Source organism: Vitis vinifera, chromosome 13 (assembly GCF_030704535.1).
Source record: "Vitis vinifera cultivar Pinot Noir 40024 chromosome 13, ASM3070453v1".
Lineage (NCBI taxonomy): Eukaryota > Viridiplantae > Streptophyta > Magnoliopsida > Vitales > Vitaceae > Vitis > Vitis vinifera.
In genome coordinates, this window is record NC_081817.1 from 18,658,043 (window position 1) to 18,675,045 (window position 17,003).

Sequence of the window (17,003 nt, forward strand, 5' to 3'; positions counted from 1 at the left end):
TCATTCATATTTTAAGGTAAACTAATAGAACATTAAACTCCCCAATATTGTATCCATCTAGAATTTATCACCATTTTATTTTATATCATATCATAATTATATTAATTAGTGGCTTCAAGAAAAAAAAATTATTTATATGTTAGACAACATGGAAAAGATATCTTTTTTAATGCTTATTAATAATTTTTATTTCAAATTTTAAAACATGAATATATAAATTTTAACAATTATGAAATATTAGTCTAAATATCTTTTAATATTTGGTTATGTTTGCAAAGCATTTTTAATAACAATTATGAAAAACAATTTTTGAGAGTAATTTCCGAAAACATTTTTTTTTGTTTTTAAATATGTTTTAAAAATAACTTTATCTCATATATAGTACTTTATTTTAATCGTTCTCTATTTAAAATAACTCTATGAAAAGAAACGGAAATAATTAAAAGATTTATCTTAAAATATTTTATTTTTTTATTTTTATGAATAGAAAACTTTTTTTTTTTTTTTGTCAAATGTGTCTTCTTGTTTTTGTTTTTGTTTTTTTAAAAAACAAAAAACTGTTTTAAAAAATAATTACCAACCATGCTTGAACACAAAGCCCGAAGCTCCCGTGGGGCTGGTTTTGGGCCTTTTAGGTTTGGGAAAAACAGTCGGGCCTGGCTGAGCACAAATTCTTCTCTTTTAAGTCCAAAAAGCCCGTCTCAAGCCCAAACTTCGGGTTGGGCCGGGAAGCTCCTGACTTAACACAAATTCTTCTCTTTTAAGTCCAAAAATACAGTCTGAAGCCCAAAATTTCGGGTTGGTCCGGCCGGGCGGGCGGGCGGGCGGATAGGAAATATAAGAAAATAAATATCTCCATAATATAATTATTATTACGACAGTGGAATCTGAGAAAAGGTCGTGAGTGTTCTACAATTTTGATCTTTTGCAGCAGACTGAATGTAGACTACAAAGAGAGTGAGAAATGGACGGGCAAGGCAAGGTGGTGTGCGTGACCGGAGCTTCTGGGTACATAGCCTCATGGCTTGTGAAGCTCCTGCTCCAACGCGGCTACACCGTCAAAGCCACAGTTCGAGACCCAAGTCAGATCTCTTCCCAATTACAACACTTCTCATTCCCAAACCCCACTTGCTATTGTCCCCAATTTTCTTCTTTCTTTATTGTTTCAGTACTTTTCAAGCATAATGTTAGCCGTTATTTAGCAGTTTGAAACTTAGGTTGAGTGGTATTTTGATGGGTCTTTGTCCTTTTTCCTTTTTCAGAAGTTTAATCTATGATTGAAAGTCAATATTCAGTACTCGGGTCTTTGTGTTGTCCTAATTTTCTTGGAATTATACTCTCTACATGGTTCTACAGGGCAAATTGATCGAGTTTATGCTATTAAAAATGATTTCAGATACTTTCAGAATCAATCCATCTCAGATTCTGCATGTGTTCCTTCTTAATTACTACTATCTTGTAAAAATTTTTGCATTTAATTTACAAGACACTGAGGAGGTCTCAAAAAGAAAAGCAAAGGGAAAGAAAAAGATTTTCCTTCAGCCATACCAAATTGTTTTGGAACCAAAAACTCTAAATATGGGCCTGTGTTCTTTTTGGAGACCTATTCTTGAAAATAATTTCAGAGAAACGAAGAAAATCTACAAAATTTTGTACAATTATTTGGCTTTATTACAAGCTTTTTTTGTTCTACAAACAAGACAAGAGGACAGTTTAGGGCTTCATTTTGTTTCTTTACTGTTCTTCGGTTTCCTCTTGAATGCCTCTAGCTCTATTCTATTTTTAGTATTTCAACAAATTGTACATCACAACTGAAGTTTCTTGCACTTTGAAAATCCAATCATCTTGCATAAATGATCCAAAAGCTTGCAATTGCAGTTGAAAAAATGACTACTCTACATGCCCCATCCATTTTACTTCAATCCCCATTCTTTTAAGAAGAGCATAGTTGAACTTCTTAATATTCTAGTCATGCTTCCACTGTATACTCCTTCTGTACTAGGGTTTCCCCATTTGGGGTTGTTTTTTTCTATCACATAATATATGTTCTTACCAAAATAAAGTTTTTGTAAGCTTTCATTCTTCTTATTTCCATTTAACATGCAAGTTGTGCTTATATATGCCACAGATGATCCAAAGAAGACAGAACACTTGCTTGCACTTGAAGGTGCTAAAGAAAGGCTTCATTTGTTTAAAGCAAACTTACTTGAAGAAGGATCCTTTGATTCTGTGGTTGATGGATGTGATGGAGTATTTCATACAGCATCCCCAGTTGTGCTGATAGTTGACGATCCCCAGGTTTATCCTATATTGGTTCCATTCGCATACTGTAAAATTTAGCATTGTCTATATTCTTTTCCAATCAGTTACTGATCTTGAAATTACTAACTAATCATGAATTGTTAATTTGCATGATTCTTCTTTCTGTATGTGGTTTCTTCAACTGATCCAATGGTAGTGAATGCTGATTTCACTAAACCAATTCAATGGTGGAAAAGAGAGAAACTGATATTGGATTTTTTATATTCTGCTTATGTGCAAAAATATTGAATAGCTTTTTTTTTTTTTTTTTTTTTCTTTCTTTCTTTCATTCTCCCCCCTAATCCTTCTTTTCTCCACTTGTTATGCTTGTTCAAAAGAAGATAAAGGCCCTTTGTCTTGCATCAATAAGAACCAAAAACCCTGTGAATACTTATTTAGGAATGTATAACTTCCTTGACAGCAGCATGGGAATGCTCACACCGTAACAAGGCTATTCCAATGGAAATTTATGGTGGCTGATCCAAACACTCCTTGTGCTTTTTTTTTTTTTGATAGGCAAAAGAGCAAAAGACATGTTAAAGAGCCAAAAAAAAGGCTACACCAAGTACATAGGAAGTACGCATGTGCACACCAAAGAAAAAACACAAAAACCCTCTTCTTAATGGCAACCTAACCAATCGATAAAATCAATCATATACAAGGACTCTTGCCCTAGTCCCCCTTTGGTCCATTCTAAAAAGTTACAAAGAAAAGAGAATTTTAGCTCGTGATATGAAAGCTCAACATTATCAAAAGCCCTTCTATTCCACTCTTTTCAAATAGTCCAAAACAAACAAAGAAGTGCAACATTCCACACCTTTTTTTTCCTCCTCCCAACAGATCGGCTATGCCAACTAAGAAGTGTTGCTTGGACTGAGGTATGCAACACCCAAACCACAGCAAACAAGGAGAAAACTAATTGCCATAACAAACTAGCCTTAGAACAATGAAGAATGATGTGATTGCAAGATTCCTTCTCATCTTTACATAAAAAGCGTTTGTTTACCAAAGTCCAACCTCTCTTCAAATTGTCCATAGTTAGAATCCCCTTCCAAGTTGCTTCCCAAAACAAAAAAAAAAACTCACTTTTATTGGAGCCTAAGAATTCCAAATAAGCCTTGTCGGGAAAGAATTTGAACCCCTCTAAACCATCCCATCATAGAAAGATTTAACTAAAAATTGGCCTCCCTTTGTAGCCATCCATACCACCTTGTCATCCATCTCCCTTCTCATTGATTTGCCATGCAAACGCAAAAGGAGTGCTTCAACATAACCTAACTCTTAATCTTGAAATTCCTTACAAAACAAGGGTTCCAACACCCCTCAAAATCAATATGCTTCCAAACATCACATACCCAAGCCTCCTTTGAAGTGGCTACAACAAACAAAGAGGGGAAAGAGGTACTCAAAGGGGTGCCCCCACACCAAATGTCCTTCCAAAACCTTACCCTTCTTCCATTACCCAAATCATAGGAAATCTTGTTTTTGAAAGAATCCCATCATTTCCTTATAGCCTTCCACAATCCTATGCCATGACCCTTCCTTGTCTCCAAAGAGCACCAACCTGCTTCTTCTACCCCATTCTTACCAATGATTTCTTTCTTCCACAAGGTCTCCCCTTCTGACATGAACCTTCAACTCCATTTTCCTAAGAGAGCCTTGTTCAAAATAGAAAGATTTTGAATGCCTAGCCCTCCCTCCTTTCGCTTTTGGCTTACAAACTTGTGCCAACTCACTAAGTGAGGCTTATTTTCAAGAGAACCCCCCTCCCCAAAGAAAGTCCTTCTGAAGTTTTTCCAATTTACAACAGACCCTTCTTGAAATAACAAAAATGGACATGAAATAAATGGGTAGGCTAGACAAGGTACTTTTGATGAGAGTTAAACACCCCACCCCCTTGGACAAGCTTTGTTTCTTCCACCTTGTGAGCTTTCTTTCCATCCGCTCTCACCAAAGTCCCTCATTGTTGTCGATTTAAAGGTAGCACCCAAAGGAAGCCCAAGATACTTCGAAGGTAATGACCCCACTTTACACCCCAAAATATCCACCAACTCCTCCATTATTGGAACCCTTCCAACTAAGATTAGCTCACTTTTTTCAAGGTTGATCTTAAGCCCAAAAATTGCTTCAAACCACATCAAGACCCAATGAAGATGCAATAGTTGGTCCTTAGAAGCCTCACAAAAAAATCAATCAATGTGTCATCCGCAAACAAAAGATGAGACACCTCCACTCCCTTGCCACCTCTACTTCTTAAATCTTGAAATAAACAAACCAACCCCACCCCCCCCCCCCCCCCCCCCCAAACAAACAAAAACTCCTTGTGATTATCTTCAAGAGTGGAGAGTTATAGCATTTTAACTGACAACCACTATCTCAAGGTGACTGAAGATGCATTCCACAAAATGTTAGACAAGTTGCTTATGATTTTCTCCAGACCCTGAATGCTATAGGTATAAGAAATAGGTAAATGTGCTTACTAATAGTGGATGCATTCCACAAAATGCTAGAGAAGTGGTTGTTTCCTTCTCTCTATCTCTTTCCTTACCTCCTTCCTCACCTCCCTCACCTTCCCAAATTCCCTTTTCCTTTATTTTCTCAAACAGCTCAGTTGCTCCACATGATTATTTTTTTAAAAATAGGAATGCTTCACAAGATTCATATATTACCTTGCTAATTTTAGTTAGTTAGGCACTGCCCCTTAAAAACTCAATTAAGTCTACATATTAAATCCATTTTTTTGTACACTTTTGTGAATTGGATTAGGGTATACATAGAGGAACACACTTTGTCGTTGATAGATTTTGTTGACTGGTTAGCCACCAAGTAAGGGTCAGGCTTGTTTGTTCTTTTGTTTTTTGCTTCCTTGTATATGGTATACTCCGTGTATACCCTTTCTCTTGCCTTTTGGCTCTTAATGAATTTTCTTTACCTATCAAAAAAAAAATTATACCTTTGATGTAGTTATGAATACAAGGATCATCCATAACTCCTCCAATTACATGACATATTTGCTATATTATTGATTCTAAACTGGCACTGTCATAACATGATTGGCAAAAAAATAAAAATAAAAATAATAGTTACTTCTAGAATTTGATGGATGAACCTTATGGCTATGCTTGGTTCCTAGAAAATTTGAGGCAAAATGTAAGGGAAAGAAAATAGAAAGGAAAAGTAGAAAGAAAGAAAAATTGAAGGAAAATTAAAAATAGATTTAAAGTCAAAAATTATTTTTATATGTTACTTCAAACTTATTTCACTTATTTTAACTATTGAATACAAAGATTAAATAATTTGAAAATTCATAAGTTTCTAATTAGTTTTAATTATATTTGTCTTTCTTTGGTATTTTCTATAGAACAATCAAACATGAAAAAATTATTTTCCTTAGTGTTTTTTTTTTTAGTACTTTCCGAGAACCAAACATAATCTATTGAGTTTGTCTATGATGATTGGCATTGGTTATTTTGTTTAGGCTCATTCACCAACCAACTGGTTTGTGGTGTACCACTATACTTCTTTTCCAATTTTATTTTATTTTATTTTATTTTTTTGGTTCATTTTAGGTTTAAAGAGATTTTATTTTATTTTATTTATTTATTTTTTATCATAATTCATGTGTAACTGCATTTCCTTTGTCACCATCACCATGTGACTCCATATAGTGGTTGGGAGAGTTAGATGCTGGAACAGTTATGGAATAACTCCATCAATGTTGTGCATCTTTCTTTGAAATGTAGGAATTTGGATTTTTTATTTTTTTATTTTTTGAATATCTCCTTCTCATAAATAGGTATGGTATGCCCAACCATTTTATTTTATCAAAATTCTTTGATAACATAGCTTATCAATATGATGAAATGATCATAATGTATCTCATCAACCTGATTTCATATTACACAATGGAGCCTAGATTTTGAAGTTCTCTCAGTTACAAAGGGAAATCTTGTGTTGATGTAATGGCAGATATTGTTTTTTGTAGTTGGGATTCCTCAAAGAGTTTGGGAGGTGGGAGGAGTCCTAGAGGGAGAGCACTGTGCAGAGAGACCAACTTAGCTGGCTAATAGATTATTCGGCTTCAGAGAAATGCTTGGATACTTAAGAACATGAGAAAATCTTTCATTGACTTGTGTGCTGATGTCTATTATCTCACAACTCTTTGAATGCTTGTCACTGTAGAGTTCTTTAGGTTCCCTTTAATGTATATACATTCTTTTTTGGATCGGAGATCAATATGCCTTTCCCGTCAGAGAGTGGTTTTGTGCTGGAGGAGGCACTGCCTGTGCTATTTCTAGACTCCTGACTGTGGCCAGTCCACTCTGCACTTTTTTCAGTTTCCGGACACAACATGTTATACAATTAACATACCAGCTTCTATGTGATCGAATTCAGCTCCACCTCAATCATTGGAATTAGCAGCATGCCAACAATCACAGTGTGGGCACCAGTTTTTAGTTATTCACTTGCCTTGCTTTTCTGGTGAAGTCAGGCAGCATCTTTTCATTTCAGAATGTGGCATGCTGTTGTTTGTGACTTTTTGGCCATAAGAGCAATTGTGGATGGCCCTTCAATAGACAAAACTTTATAGGTGTGTGTTTGTGCCAAATCAAGGGTCAAGTTATGAATGAAAATATGAAAATGAAAAGAGAAACAGAGCAAAAATTCATTTTACCATGTCTCTGTTCTTTCCATGAGGGATTAGGCTTGTACCTCTTTGGAAGACTCAGAATCTCCTTTCGGTTTTTCAGTGGCTCCTTTCTCCTATGACCCGTTCAAGAATGCTACTTTATTGTAGACCTTCTATGCCTTTATTGAAAAAGAAAAAGTGATAAGATATTTCAACTAGTTGAAAATAGAGGACCCTAAGGCCTGAGATAGACCGATGCTAGATAGAAAATACATATGTACGGATTTTCAAACTTATCTAGAAGAAATAGAAGCAAATGATACATGACAAGTCAGTGTCAAAAGGTGAACTAAGTCTTCCACTAGATAGTCTACTTAGATGTCAAAAATGTAGTGGGCTCTTTAGCCTCATGGTAGCCTAAAGCTCAAGTTTGGTTGATGTTACCTAGCAAACTCGAGACAGATGGAAATTTCCAGCCTTTTACGGGTCCATAGATGTGTGATTATTAGGGCTTTTTAATGTCATTTGTGATGGGGTTTGCTATTGATGTGATGCAGAGGTCCTGAAACTATTAGAAGGGATGTAAATCTGGTGAAAGAGTTGGATGTTTATGATCTTATGGGGAAGGAGAATTGAGCAATGGTTCTCTCTTGCATGTCACTGGGTCAAAAAGGGTCAGGGAGATAAAACCACCACTTGTGGAGGATAGTGGATCTTTTTAGAGACATTGGCTGATCATTTCTTGAAAGTTTAGATCAAGAAATCAAGAAGATGAGAGGCTGATTAAGAGAGAAGTCATGTCCTATGCCAACTTTGTTTGAGTGGGCCATATCATATACTTCTACCTGGGGTTAATCTTTAAGTCTGGAGGGTTCATTGTCTCTTCATTTTTTTACCTTTATTTTTTTTCCCCTTATTGAATCATGTTCTTGTACATCTACTTGTTTGAAGGATTTCTCATCCTTCCTTGTAAATAACTGTTTGCATAATATTATCACACAAAAACATAGATCATAGACAAGCTGAGAATTTCCTTAGGATCCATAATGTGATCTTATGTTTGCTTCTATACATAATTATTAGCTTTTAATTAGCTTATCTTCATTGGACTACTTATGTGGAGATTTGTTTTATCTGTTTCTCCGTGTTTCAGGCACAACTAATTGACCCAGCACTAAAAGGAACAATGAGCGTTCTAGGATCTTGTGCAAAAGTTCCATCTGTCAAAAGAGTAGTTGTAACATCATCTATGGCTTCAGTTGCATTCAATGGGAAACCTCTAGCTCCTGATGTGCTAGTTGATGAGAGTTGGTTTTCAGATCCAGTTTTCTGTGAGAAATCAAAGGTTGCTTAAATGAGATGATATCACATGCTATCTCTTTTGCATGTTCTTGTTTGTGGCTTTACAAAATGTTTTCTTTTCATGGCTCTTCACTTCTTTTACCCTGCAGAAGTAGCTGCCAATTTGTCATGCCCTCTTGTTTTTACACTTCTGCTAGCCAGCTTAGGGTTAAATAACATGATGGGAATGAGAGGATTATCCCTTTATTTTGCTAAGCCTGCCATTAGATTAAATAATCCTTCCATGTATGTCTAATATTTCACTAATACAGTGTTGGTAGCTGTCTGATCCATAAAGTCGCATTCCTCAAACAAGAAATTAAATGAGAACTCTAATTTGGATATTATATGAATGAAATGGATGTTAATCTCTGATTGTCTTACTGTCCATTAAACATGATGGGCTCAGAAACATGGGTTGACAAAACAGTTGTGACATATCTAATTAGTTTTAATGTGAGTGTGTATGCCTGCACAGCCTCCTATTGATTTTGCTTGGGTTCATAAGTTCATTGCTTGTTCTCTATGTTCCATTATCTACTAGCAATACATAGAAATGCTTCTCACTATATATTTTCAAACATGTTGGTTTCTACTAGCTATGGTATATGCTTTCAAAGACATTAGCTGAGGAGGCTGCTTGGAAGTTTGCAAAAGAGAATGGGATTGACATGGTTACAATAAATCCAGGGTGGGTGATTGGCCCTCTCTTACAGCCTACTCTTAATCTAAGTGTGGAGGAAGTTCTGAAGCTACTAAAAGGTACTCTTCTACAATTGATGAGAATCTCTTTTTTATGTTTATCTTTCTACTCCAGTAGCAATACATGCTTCACTTCAATATTGAGTCAACTCTATCCAACAGCCCTGCAAATGGAAACTCAGAAGTTTAAATCAAAACTTATCAATAAACCGTCACAAGACTTCCACAGTTCCACATAAAAGGACTACATATGCATTTTGATATATGCTGACTAATCTTCTAACACTAAAAAATTGATCTCTCCTCTGGTCATTATAGTTATATCACCAAGATACTCATTTAGGGGATTTGCATATGAGATTAGATGAAGATATATTTAGTTTTGGCCTCCCAAGCCAGACTGGTTTGGAAGGACCCCTGGACTGTGAAAGGACTGAAAGCATGCGTATGCAATTACTATCCTGAACTTGAGGTATATTTACATGCAAGTTCAAGCCAAGGGCAAGAACTTCTTAAATAACCCATTAATCCTTTTGATCTACCCCATCTAAATATTACTGCAGCTCAACATAATTAGCATAAAGTGGGGGTTCCCCGCATCCAACTCCATTGCAAATGAGTTGTTCATGTGCAACTCACTTGATCAGTATTTTTAAAAACTTCTACTAACTTTTTTGGACTATTTTACAGATCTTAACATTCTCTAAACATTTAGAATCATTTCTAGTGGCTTTATAGGGCAATATCATGTTACTTTATTGACAACTCTTACAATAATCAATACTACCTTAACTGTATAGCCAATATGGTTTGTTTCCTTACTAGCCAACCTCTTCTGCCTCCAACTAACCTCCCCTGTATCTTGCTTCAATTATGAGGGCGTTGCCATAGGTTGAGCATTGGACATATGATAAACCTGTGCCTTGATGGTTGTACTCTGATTCATGGATCCAGACCGTAGTAATTGGGATTAGACTTGTTGGTAGTTGCTTTAGTTCAATGCTTGCAATAACCAAAGTAATTTGTCGTGCTGCTTTAGAACCGTTCGATCTTTCGTATGAAATAAGAAAGGTATTTTGTACAAAATAATGTTTTCACTTGTAATTTCCAACATTACATAAAGTGATAAATATAAGTGTATTTGCTAAGTGTGATTGCATCATTTTCTAAGCATTTCCGTTTGAGACAAACAGTCTAAGACGAAAATGTGTGCTTCAAAAATTTCTAGCTGTAATACTTTTGAGATTGTGCCAAAAGATCAGTTGACAATGACTATAAATAAATAAATGGAAAAACATCATATTATCATTGAGCAGATTGCATGCTAAACTTAAATAGGCAAAAGAAACTGATACTTTCAGTACACTTACGTAATACTTGTGATGTAAGCTTCTGAGATTTGTTTGCGGCAGGAGATACATTTCCCAATAAAACACATCGATGGGTTGATGTTAGAGATGTTGCCATGGCACATATTCAAGCATATGAGCTTCCAACGGCTAGAGGCAGATACTGTTTAGTAGGGAGCATTTTACACTGTTCTGAGACAATGAAGATTTTGCGCAAGCTCTACCCTGCTTTAAACCTACCTGAGAAGTAAGGTTTTATTATTTGCAGGGCGTTATTTCTAGTTTGCATTAGTGCCCTTTGAAATCAATATTAGGCAATGCTACTTCTTTTTGTTTATTTTGGGTTTTTTCTTTTATTTCTTGATAGGCTAATATATACATATTCTGTAAAGAAGTACCTAGAAAAAGGGGCACAACTCTGGTGCAAGTAGTAGTATGAAAGTAGCACTAAAATGTAGAAATTAAAAACAAAAGGAAACAACTACATCAGGAAGGCAACAGACACAATAAAACAAGTAACCTGCATTGGATGAATATGTGATACATTGATTCCATCATTTGGTTGCACAGACAACACCAATTGACAATAGACTAAACTAAGAAACAGTTGTTCTAATAAGACTGAAACAACACCATCAACAAATTATTGAGATTTTCACAAAAGGCATTGCCTTGAGAATCAAACTTTGGAGAGGTGAATCCTCTCCATCTGAATGAGCTGGGAAGCTGAAAATTAGCCTACCTTGTTGGTCTGTGTTATCCTCTATGATGTGCCTGTGAATCCAGTAGGTTGTAGCTTGCATTTACTTGGGCCATGGCTGGACCACTGTGTCTTACTTTCAAGACTATTGTATGTTTGAAATATTTCACATGTATGCGTAGCCTTTCTCCATTCACGGTGGTCATAGTGGTATGTCTACACTATTTCAACATATCGCCTTCTTATGAATTGCATCCAATTCTTAATATGTTATCGAAGTGCTAAGGGTCTAAAAGTGCTTCAGTGATCGGGGCTCAGGAATTTTCTGATTTATATTATTTATTCTGTTTTGGCTGATCATATCCACAAATGTGTTTTCCTGTTGAATGAAGTTGTTAGTGAGCTATAAGAACCTTTCCTTGTTTCAAACTTTTCCTTGTTTCAAACTTCTATCATCAATATTGACCTTGGTGGAGTTTCTTCAGATTCACTGAATACTTTTTGCCATTTAGGTCTAGTTAAACCCATATTTCATTCTTCTAGTACAAAAGAACTAATCCCCATTGCTTGGGGATCTTCTCAATTACCCAAAGAGATGTGTTTTATGCTCTTTAACTTTTCATTGCATATAGGATTAAGCTTCAGGTCCATGTCCTGAGAGTTTTCTTTTCTTCAGTACCAGTCGTTTCACTGATTGATTAAGAAAATGTGTTTCTGTTTCATTTGCGGCAGATGTGCAGACGACAAGCCTTATGAACCAGCCTATATGGTGTCCCAGGAGAAAACTAAAAGTTTGGGCATTGACTTCACTCCTCTGGAGGTGAGCCTGAAGGACACTGTGGAAAGCTTGAGGGAGAAGAACTTTGTCAGTTTCTGACACGTGGTATAGCCATGCAAATGAATCATAAACAAAAAATGGTGTCTTCTTGGTAACTTCATTGTCAAGTGTGTTGGAGTCATATATCTTCTAACATGTTCATGGTAAGCAATCCCCAAGACATGCTACAAGTTCTCCAAAAGAAAACCAACAGCATATAAAAAGCGGCAACTTCTATTTCCGCTTCTGCTCAACAACAAAAGCTATCAACTATCCTAAATAGGCACCAAGGAGATTCGTAGACCTTAGGCCCCTGCCAAACTAGATTTTTTGTTTGGGAAGTAACTGAGGAAGATTTTCACTTGTCATTAACTTATGCAGAGGTTGGTAGCTAACAAACTATGTAAGGGCAATGTTCTTGATTATACCATATGAAAGGACACAGTGAGCTCTGCCTTTGGAAATGTAGGCAGTGAGGTGGCATGGTCCATTAACTTCATTCTGTGATTGGCTGCTCAACCATTCCAAAGCAAGGGAAAATTAAGCTTACTGAAGTTTTACTATCTCTGCTCATTTTGTTTCTTAATAGTACTGAAATGATTGGAGACAATAAGATTGAAACCCCAAATTTTTGTTAATTACTGTTGAATATAAATATGTTTTATAAAAAATAATTCTCACTAATAAACCCCATTATTCCACTGGACATGTTGCCACAGAAGTGGGTATAAGGAAGCATATTCCGATCATCCAAGGACACTGGGTGTGACTTCACCAACAAAGCTTACAGCTGATACAAGCAAACTACCTCTCATAAAGAAAACTAGGACTGTTTCACAAAATCGAAGGAATATCTTTGTGGGAAGAGAACAAAGAGGATGCACATATTCAAAATTTGTGGCTGAGCTATTTAAACCTTTCATTGATACTGGTTGAGCTTCTCTCTGTATTCGTAGGGTGCACCCCTCCTCTTTTGGCACTTTCTAATGTATGTTCTTGTTGTCTATAAAAAAAAAAGAAAAAAAAAATACTGGTTGAGCTTCTTAAGATTGACACAACAGTTTTTCTCCATTCTTAATTTATAATCAAAAGACTGGCTGAGCTATTTCTTTGTTCTTATTGAGTTTTGAGATGAACCCACATGTGTTTGTCACTCATGGCAGGTGTGCAGATGACAAACCTTATGTGCCAGCCTTCCAGGTGTCCCAGGAGAAATCCAAAAAGCTTGGGTATTCACTTCACCCCGCTGGAGGTGCCTAAAGTATACTGTAGAAAGCTTGAAGGAGAACCAGCTCATCTGCTTATGAGTCAATTATTTGGCTGTCATTGAAACAAATCACTAATTATTAGTGTACCCAAATACTGTCATTGTTATGAAATAAATTTGTGGCTAGGATAGGGCTGATAGGTGCTAGAAGGAGACTGCTTGGGAAGAATACCAATCAGCATTATAGTAAGGCATCTATTGGAAAAAGACATGACTTCAAACTCTTTTTTGAATAATTTCCAATAAACAAAGATGAGTTTTATGTTTGTAGAAATATTCAAACCTCCAAGCTTGTGATATAAAATCCAACACAAATTCAAAAACTAATTTGCATGGGAATTCAAGTAATTAGAACAGAGCACCAGCACCAGTTTGACAACAATTTTGTATAGACAGTTTTTAAAAATAGTGGTTAGGTTTTGTTAGGTAACTATTTTCAAAGACAGTTTTGAAAAACAGTTTTTAAAAATATTTTTCAATATTTTGAAAAATAAAAGTCTGTTTGAAAATTTAAAATATTTTTAACATGTTTTTAATATTTTTAAATATGTTTAAAAAACAATTTATGTATCTAATATTTTATTTTTAATCATTATATATGTTTGTATAATTATTTTTTTTAAATTCTTAAAAAATAATTAAAAGATATTTTATGAAAATATCATATTTTTTATTTTTAAGAGTAGAAAATAAAAATAATTTTTTTTATTGAAACGTGTTTATTCTAAAGAATAGAAAATTGTTATAGAAAACAATAGTCAAACAAACCTTTATATTTTACTTTTATATTTTTGGCACAAATATATATATATATATATATATATATATATATATATATAAAATAAAAATAAAAATATTAGGTGATATATATTTTTTTTTCCAAGGAAGGGAGGCATTTTTCTTGGCAGCATATCCTAATTCACAAAGTATAAACCCTTGCAAATTGAAAGAAAGACAATTTACATATCATTAAAGGGTGATCTGTAAGCACTCTTATAGGCCTACATCTTCCTCATGTGGATTTGGAATTTAACCTCTGATAAGCATTTACTTGTTTTTAATCTGTTTTTTAGGAAGCCAGTTAATGAGATTTTGCCAACCAAAAACAAAGGTTTGTTAGCCCTCCTACCCTCAGGTTGGTTCTCTTGCATATGCTTGAAGATATTGGAAACCAATTAATTAGTCATTGCAGTTTCATAGTCTTACAAGAAATCTTGTTATGGTGGCAGGAGAACAGACTGCAACATAGTCTCATTCCCCTTCATGATTTAGACATTGTAAAGATCAAAAACCTATTCCTGGAAATATAAGAAGAAGAGCGGCCAAAGGACAGGAACAAAATGTATGGGAACCTTATGGACTTGAATAGTTGGTATTCAGGTGGCAAAAATACACAAAAATGCACTTAACAAACTACTAATCAGCAGGCCAAGATTCTACTTCCAAGAGACAGATTTTTCATCCATGTCAAGAAGGCTCGCACTTCATTTTTGTGGGACTTTGATATCAACAAATTTATGGAATTCTTTCAGATTTCTAAATGGAATGGTTCAAGTCATCAACACATTCCCAGAATTCTTTCCTAAATGTCATCATCCTGGCTAGCTTTCTTCAGTGTTGAAAGAGGGGGTGATACCATGTTGCTAAAAATTGCAGTCTATATGTACTAGATGGACAAGAACTACAACACTTGTATTAGAAACATCTCTGTTGCCTGGATTGGTATTACTTGCCATAATTAAGCACCTTTTTACTATTGTAGCAGAGTGTTTCAAAGTCACCCATACTTAATCCATCTTCATGTCTCTCAAACAACTAGGTCCATTAGTAGCAAAAGAAGAGCAATTTGAATAGCTGGTCATTTCCTTTTATAATTTAGGGATAGAGGTCAAAAACTACAACACTTGAATAGCTGGTATTAAGATGGACAAGAACTACAACACTTCTCTCATAAACATGTATGTTCTTTCTTCAACTCTTACTCTATTGCCTGGAGTTGCATTACCTGCCATGATTAATCGCCTCCTATTTATTCTTGTGGAGAAACAGGTTTTGGAGTATGTAGAGACTACAGTTGCTGCACCTCTTGATTTTCAAGACCACCCAGTCTCTCCTCAAGCATCTGGAATTGTCAAGCTGATTTATGGCTAACCTTCCAAGGACCTTAGGGGTTTCATACAGGGTAGATCTAGTGCAAGAGATTCAGAATTATCTCTACATAATCCACCTCCATTTCTTTAGAACAACTAAATGCTATGGCCAAAATCTCACTTAAGGCGTCAGGTTCATGTTGGGGCTCATTCACAAGATTAAGATGAATATAGTAGGGGATGTTCCTGATCTACCACCAGCCATGTTGTCCAGTTGTTCAATGCCCCTGTGTTGACTATGGTCACAGTCACAGTTGTGTGTCCTTTCCCAAAAGAAATGTCATTTTGAAATTTTTAATGTCAACAACAGAACTTTCATGTTTCTACATTCAGGTACCCACAAAAAATTGAGTCCATGTTAGCATCCAATGATGGAAAGTAATAATCTAAACAAGGGAACAAGTGCTCTCCTTGCTCTTTTTTAGTAGAACACTAGTTTATTTCCAATCAATTGAGGAGGAAACTAATTCTAAACACGGAAGCCAGGTACTTGATTTCTGTTTGATTGGTGGAACAACTGAAACGTATTTACAGATTTAACATTAGATAAGTTTAACAAAATCACTAATTAACTCCCAAACCTCTCCCCCCACCCACCACAACGGAAAGAAAAAACGTTTTGGGATCCTAGTAGCTTTATGTTACAAGATTCTGATCAACATATGGTGCAGAGTATTATGTTGGTCCAGTTCCTCTACTCTGCATTGCAACAAAGTATAAGTGGGTTTTCTCTTTTCTTCATCTTCAAATGAAACAACCCTTCTCAATAAAGAATACAAGAAATTGAAAGCTAAGACCGTTTCCTTTCATTGTACTTTGTTTCCTTTGCTCCTTCCTCTCTTGGTCAAGCCAAACAGTCCGTGGTTTGTCCATTTCTTCTTCATCCCACATCAAAAAGCAGTGTGTTGGGTTATCCCATCTCTTTATCCCCTTGTCAAGACACAGAATTTAATGCATTGCTGTCTTTGATTCCTCCTAGTTAAAAGGAAGCTTGAAATATCTCCATTGCTTCTCTGTTTCTTTGAGCCAAAGGATAGAATACTGCTTTTCTCTGTTTCTTTGAGATGCAAGAGGTTTGTATAGAACTTAGGTGAGGTAACTATTGGTCAGGGAGGTAGGCAGATCTGAAACATTTTCTTGACTTCCAACGGAATATCCTTGCACATATGTTACCATTTTCTTTTCTTCAACTCTGTTTTCTTTGTTTCTTCCTTTCTTGGTCAAGCTAAACAATCTGGTGATTCTTCTTTTGTTATTCATCCCATCAGGAGGCAGCATCTCATGCATCTTTGCCTTGGGTTCCTCCCTCTCCTTCCAGCCTACGAAAAAATAATACCATTGCTTAGTTTGGACTTCTCTGTTTTTTTTTATCATTTTGAAAAGCATCATGGGAAGATGTACAAAAAATGTGTTGTGCTGAATTATCCCCTTCTCTACTAACCAAAACATGTTCTTTGACAATCAAATATCAACGTGTTTAAGCAGTCGGTGAGGCATATCTTGACAATGAGATGAGAGGTAGAAACAAGAAACATACTCGTATTCAAGAGAAGCGTTGTTTCTTCATTTGCATTAGACAACATTCATTTAGTCTCAACTTGAAAGTGGATTGCTAGAATCTGAGCTCTTGCAAAGACACAAAAGTACATTTAGAAATCTAAAAGAAACCCAGAGACCAGTTGCTACTTGTGAATCACTGTAATCAGAAACAATTCCAGATAATCCTGCAAATCTAAACCTTTGATT

The 17,003-nt window shown here is 35.6% G+C and overlaps 1 protein-coding gene across 2 annotated transcripts; it reads left to right on the forward strand.

Annotated features, from left to right (window-relative positions):
• Positions 1-844: 844 nt before the first annotated feature.
• LOC100855275 (phenylacetaldehyde reductase) lies at positions 845-12,403 on the forward strand. Of its 2 annotated transcripts, XM_003633468.4 has the most exons (6): positions 845-1,082; positions 2,129-2,298; positions 8,085-8,276; positions 8,872-9,034; positions 10,387-10,570; positions 11,756-12,403. In XM_003633468.4, exons 1-6 carry the CDS (start codon positions 965-967, stop codon positions 11,898-11,900), a joined length of 972 nt encoding a protein of 323 aa, XP_003633516.1. In that variant the 5' UTR covers positions 845-964; the 3' UTR covers positions 11,901-12,403. The 2 variants fall into 2 exon arrangements, with proteins under 2 accessions (XP_003633516.1, XP_010658934.1); XM_010660632.3 differs by lacking the exon at positions 8,085-8,276 and having other exon boundaries at positions 877-1,082.
• Positions 12,404-17,003: the final 4,600 nt, after the last annotated feature.